The sequence below is a fragment of the Mustela putorius genome, unplaced genomic scaffold, assembly GCF_011764305.1.
Source record: "Mustela putorius furo isolate JIRA1106 unplaced genomic scaffold, ASM1176430v1.1 tig00000129_pilon_pilon_pilon, whole genome shotgun sequence".
NCBI classification, from domain to species: Eukaryota; Metazoa; Chordata; class Mammalia; order Carnivora; family Mustelidae; genus Mustela; species Mustela putorius.
The window spans coordinates 43,509,948-43,515,947 of NW_025421290.1; the positions used below are offsets into that span (position 1 = coordinate 43,509,948).

The 6,000-nt window shown below is 55.6% G+C and overlaps 1 protein-coding gene across 1 annotated transcript; it reads right to left on the reverse strand.

Moving 5' to 3' along the window:
- Positions 1 to 3,650: 3,650 nt before the first annotated feature.
- Positions 3,651 to 5,594, reverse strand: LOC123390505 (serpin A3-1-like). Its single transcript, XM_045074612.1, has 3 exons — positions 5,562 to 5,594; positions 4,915 to 5,464; positions 3,651 to 3,925 (listed from the first exon to the last, which is right to left on the reverse strand). Exons 1-3 carry the CDS (start codon positions 5,592 to 5,594, stop codon positions 3,651 to 3,653), a joined length of 858 nt encoding a protein of 285 aa, XP_044930547.1.
- Positions 5,595 to 6,000: the final 406 nt, after the last annotated feature.

Here is a 6,000-nt window from a genome sequence, read left to right on the forward strand (position 1 = left end):
GGCCCGCTGGCCCAGCGGCACCAAAACACCCACACAAAGGCTGTCATTTGCTGCTTTATTGAGTCAATTCTCCAAAGGAACACAGGTCCGCCACTGTCCAGCATCAAGGGCATGAGAGGACGGCAGGCAGAGGAAGAAGTCCAGGACCAGCAAGGGATGCGAAGCTGCCAGAAGGTCATGAGAGGGATCTGAGTCTGCAGATCCTTCCAGGAACGTTGGTGTTGGGCCAGTGAGTCTGGCTCGTGATCGTGCACCTGTTGTGGACCTTGGTGTGCTAATCTGTACAATGGGGATAATGACTGGGAGGGGTTTTGTGCAGAGACCAGAAGATAGACCTATGAGCTGTGTGGTCAGTAAATGTCACTCTTGGCTTCCTTTCTCTTCAGGAGCCTGGGGTGGTAGAGGGGAGGGGAGGTAGCTCCTCCGGTCACCTGACTATGACTTTGCCATGGGGTTCATCACTTTCCCCATGAACAGAAGATTGCCGCTGCCTTCTTCAAACATTAATAACAGGAAAGGTCGGTTGAAGTGAAAGGGGGGAAAATACGATCTGGGGAGGAACCGGAAGGCCGAGGTATCTTCTGCCTCTGCTCCTGTCTCATCCATGGTCAGCTCTCTGCTCTGTGCAGAGCCTGTGGGGACCAAGGTTCAGAGCGCTGAGCCGAGTGGGAGCTGCTCCTCCTCCCCAAGTGGCCACACTGCTTCTCAGTCTGAGCGCAGACCCTCTGTCTGCCAGGGAGGAGGGTCAGGTGGAGACGCTGTGCCCTGTGGCGGGATACTTGCAATCGACTCCCGCTTCCCTCCAGACGATGTGCATGACCTGGCATGTCCTGACCCCGGCGAAGACCGTGTCCTCAACCAAAGGGATCAAGGATGCTGTCTCTCTCCATCGGGTTCGGCGCCCTTGGTTGGAGGGCTCTCTGTCCTGCTTTGCACAGTCCCTCCTCTACGGCAGGGTCCTCTCAGTCCCTCTACTGCATGAGCTCACAAGGCGCTCTGGCCTCACTTTGCTTTCCCCTTGCCTCTCAGAGAGCCGCTGTCCTTTGTCTTGGCTCCTCACCCGGAGACTGTGAGTCCTGGCATTTCCACCTCTAAATGCCTCTTCTGCTCAACCCTGCTCATGGTCCACCTTGCCTCTCCCTGAGACCTGTCTATGTTGTCACTGGGTAACTCTTCTCTCTGCCACCCTCGGACCCTCAGGCAATCTTTTTCCTTAGGACATCGGCCTGAGCTCCTGGGAGCTCAGATGCAAACCCGTCCTTAGAGCTCCTGGTGGCCCTCTTCCTCCAGTTCACAGGGCGTCGGTCCCAGCATCTTAGACTGGCTTGCAGGACCCCTCTGAAGCCAGATCCAGCTCACCGTGGACCACTCCCCATCCTGCCTGCCCCCCACTCCCACCCCCCACACCACTACTCACCTTCCTCCAGAAGTTGGTTAGTATTTCCACTCAATTCCCCTTTCTATTCCCCAAAGATATCCCAAGTAGTGTTAGGACTTCTGGACTCAGTCCAGGGGGCTCTCCTCTGGATTCTTATGGAACCACGAGGGGACTCCCCTGTCCTCCTGGAAGGGGTCAGGATTGCGGAAACACACCTGGCCTCGTGCTCTCCACCACCCCTCCCAGCTCCCCAGAGCAGGGGCGCTTGCCTTCGTGGCGAGCTTGGGAAAGAGGGCATTGCTCCTCGCTCCCAAATGAGGCTCGGCCCTCTCCTCCCAGCAGCTGTCGTCAGGACACCACTGGGGGGTTGCCACTCAACCATTTGTGTTTGACTTCCCCACCAGCTGGGGAGCCCTGTGTAATCCAGGGCACGGCACAGACACAGCAGTGCTGGGGCCCCTGGGTGCAGTCTGAAAAGAGGAGGAAGAGAGGTGTGTTATAAATGGCCCAGACACCTGGGGCGTCTAACTTACCCTGGAGATCTTCAGGGGGATGCTTTGCAGAGAAATGCCCGTGATTCCTGCGCGGTAACTGAATATATCTGGCATGCCCATGGAAGGCAGGAACTGCTCCAGCTGACTGGTCCCAGATAAAGTGAATTTTGGAAAATACAACCTCCTCCTGCTACTCAGGGCAACGAGAGGGGAGAACAGAGCTGAAATCCTCTGACCTCAGGAATGGTCCTGGCCAGCAAGCTCGCTGCTTGTAGGTTAATATAATAAAACCCGTGTTAGCTGCGTCTCCTGGGTGCCTTCGGTGAACAGACCTGTGTCAGGCACTTCATAAGGTGGTTCCATTCGGTCCTCACAGTGGTTCTGGGAGCTGGCGGCCACCATGGCCCACTTCTCATGGAGACAATATGGAGAACCCAGGAGGCTAAGTGATTTTCCCCAAGTCATTCAGTCTCTAAAGAGCAAGGATGGGACCCACAGCTGAAGCTCGCCCTCAGGCTGGGCTGCTGCCTGTCAGACTGGCCTGCCACTGGGCCCTGCCCTCTAGGAGGCTGTCTGTCTGTCGGTCTCTCTTGGGCCCCACATGTAGCCTTGCCCCATGTCCCTGCCAGAGGGTGGCCTCTGGGCAGGGCTGGGAGCCAGAGTTTCCTATTTTCCTCCTGGCTCACCTTTCCATGTCTGCACCTGAAAAGCACGCAGGGGCTCTGCCCACTGGGGATAGGGGGGCGACTGTGGCGGTCCGGGGTCATGGCCGCAGTGAGACTGAGTGCCGAGACTGCAGCTGCCTTGGCCTTCCTGTCTCCACGGCCCAGTGAGCCAGCAGTCTCCTCAGAGTCCCCCCAGCTCCTCTCTCCCCTCCCCTGCCCCTTCCCCTCCCTGCCCCACCTCGGTGAAGAGCCGTCTGGCCCATCATGTGCCCACACAGAATGAAGGCTGTCTAGAAGGCGCACTGCAAGACAGCCCTTGGTGATCTGTAACGGCTGGGGGTCTCGAAGATGGACCCAGACACAGCGGGACTTGCCTGGAGCTCAGGGCGGGGTCCCCAGTCTTCAATGTGCTCATGAATCCCCTGGGGTCTTGTTAAACTAAAGACCCTGAGTCAGGAGGTATGGGACGGTCCCCACCCCCTCTGTTTCTGACAAACCCCTGGAGGGAGCCATGGCAGCTGCTTCACAGGCCACACTTGGAGCAGCAGAGACCTCAAGTACCTCAGTGGAGCAAGTGAGTTGATCGAGGGCATGGCAAAGAAGATGGAAGGGAAGTGCAGGTGGCTGGGAAGCCATGACCGGGTGTAGAGAGGCCTGGTCCTGGCTCTTCCTGGGTCACTCAAGGGCTACAGCGAGTATCTCAGTGAGTGGCTAGGAGGCCACTCTCCAACCACCGTTCTCATGGTCCTGTAGTTTGTTTCTAGGTCTCATGAGAAAATGCACAGCTTGTCCAGACCTGGTTTGGGAGATGCTGAGTAAAACTGAGTGCGATATTGCTCGGCCCTTTGCAACAGCTCAGTGCTTCAAAACCCCAGCATGAACTGTCAGTTTCTTAAAGGAAGAGCTGGTGCTTTGCTGTGAGGGCACACCGGTTTCCTACACTTCCGAGAACGTTTGGCTGAATCCTGTCTAGTGATGAGGGTGTGAAGGGTCCCCACTCCGTCTCATCATGGGCCCTGACACCAGAAGGGTCCTAGCACCCCAGCCGCTGAGACAGAGCGGGTGGCTGTGGAGAGGGCCTCACTGAGACTGGGAGCAGAGACGGCTGGGGTTTTACCTTAGCGGGAAGGAGCGGGACCAGGCATCAAAATTCTCTCTCATCAGAGCCTCTTCTGTGTCCCTGGTCTTGCCTGTGTGGGGCAGGATGAAGACAGCAGTGGTGTGACAGGTACAGGGCAGGCGGAGGACGTAGCCGTGCAGGTGGTAGAAACGCTGGGGCTGGAACCAGCCTGGCCGCTGCATCATGGGCACCAGGACTTTGACCCCCTCCCTCACTGAGAAGGGTCTGATCTCAGTGAGCTTCCGGTCAAAGAGGATTTTCCATGTCCCTGGCAAGAGAGAGGACACCACCAGCATTCAGGGAGAAGGGGACTGGATGTCAGGAGGTAGTTCAGCAGGGGCTGCTGTGTGCCAGGCACTGCTCTTGGTGGGGGCACTACAGTCATGCACAAGATACTGTTGTTGGAGGGGAGCTTCCGTACAGTGGGAACGAGGGAAGAGGAAAATCGGGGAGACAGGAAATGCCAGGGGAGGGGAGAGCCTCCCTAGGAAGGTGATATGGAGGAAAGACCCAGCAGGGTGAGAGAGTGATGGCATGACAGGGAGACTATCCCAGAGAGAGGGGATGGTATGTGCAAAGGCCCGGTGGCAGGAATAGGCCTGGGGCATGAGAAAGCCTGTGGAGCAGAAGGAGGAGGAGGGAGAGGGCCATTAATGAGGACCACTAATTTCTTCATGTGCAAATGTCCATAGTGCGGGAGGGGTAGGCCCCAAGGGAGAAACACACTTGCCCCAGGAAGATAACTGAGGAAGAACTCTGTAGAATGCCATCCTTAACAGGCTCCATATGAGAAGGGGAGACACAAAAATGGCAGAAAGACTCGTGTTTGGTGGCATGCGAGCCGAGCTGGGATAGCCCGCGTGGGCAGGGCTGGCTTCAGGGCCGTGCGACCCAGCTGTCACCAGGGCCCTGAATGTAGCTTCATGCTCTATAGTTGTCAACTTGAAAAGCGGTATTTGAACAAGGGTCCCACATATGCATTCGCTGTGAAACACAAAAATTATGTAGCTGGTCTGTGTGGGGGCACCCTGACCTGAGTTTTGGTGGTAGTGAGGCTCCGGCCTGAGAAGGACCTGGAATGTTCAGGAGAAGGTATCAGAAGAGGTAGGGGCTGCAGGTACAGGGGTGAGAAGAATTAAGCAATAGAATTCTTGGAAAGGCAAGAAGACAGTGGGAGGGACTCCTCTTGGACAAAAGACAGATGAACTTTGCAGCAAACTGCAGGGGGACCTAAATAATCATTAGGGAATTTCTTACCTTTAAAGAAAATATAGTTGGCCAGAATCAAGACAGTGTCCGGGGTCAACTCCTGGGCCAGCTTCCTGATCTCGTAGTGGGTCATCTTGCTGGCGAAGGGGTCCATCTGCTCCCCGGCTACCTGCTTGCTCCCGAAGGGGATGAGGAAGACCTCTGTGCCGTGCAGGTTCTGTGCGATGTCAACAAACCTTTGTGCCAGGGGCTGCCTCTCGTCCACAAACAGGATGCTGCCCATGTGTGGTTGGCATGCGGCAAGGGACAGCAGGGAGGCAAGGAGTTGCTGACTGCAGCGTGCATGGACCCCATGGCCTGGGACCTGGGTGAGGGGAAAGCCCAGAGCCTCCAGGACCTGGGTACATGCTGCCGGCCCGGCCTGGAGAGCCAGCAGGGTGAGGCGGATGGAGAAGCTCAGTGGGGAAAAGACGATGTTCTTGCCTGGGTTTGCAGCCACCATCCGCCTGTACAGGCTGAAGGCAAAGTGGGAATTGTTCAGGAAGGCTGGGGGCGCCAGGTTCGCTGAGGTTGGGTGATTTTCTTGGTTAGGAGCCCCCTGGCCATAGGCATGAGAACAAGGCTGGCCACCAGGAGCCAGAAGAACACAGTGGGCTGCGCTATCCTGGATAAATAGAGACACAGAGCATGGTCACCTGGTCCAGCAGGGCGTGGCACCCCTTCTCCATTGAGAGTCCTGGGGTAAGACCTAGGCTTTGCAATTAGGTGGACCTGGGTTCGAATCCTGGCTCTGGAACCATGTGACCCTTGACAGGAGCACATGGTGGGTGAAACACAGCTGGTGTTTGGTAAAACCATAGGTGCTAGGGGAAAAAAGTTCTAGCTGTATCCTACAGGCTTCTTTAGATTTCAGTTATAATAATAAATTCTACTTCAAATATAATATTTGCAATATAACGATTCAGCTCCCACCTGTTCCACCAATCCCTTTCCTGGAGGTGATCAGTTTTAAGAATTTGTTGTGTGTTGGTCTAGAACTTTTTTCTTTGTTTGAGTCTGCCTATGAATTGAATATGTGATATTTACACACAGAACATAGCTATATGTATGAATAACTATAAGTGCATACTCCAA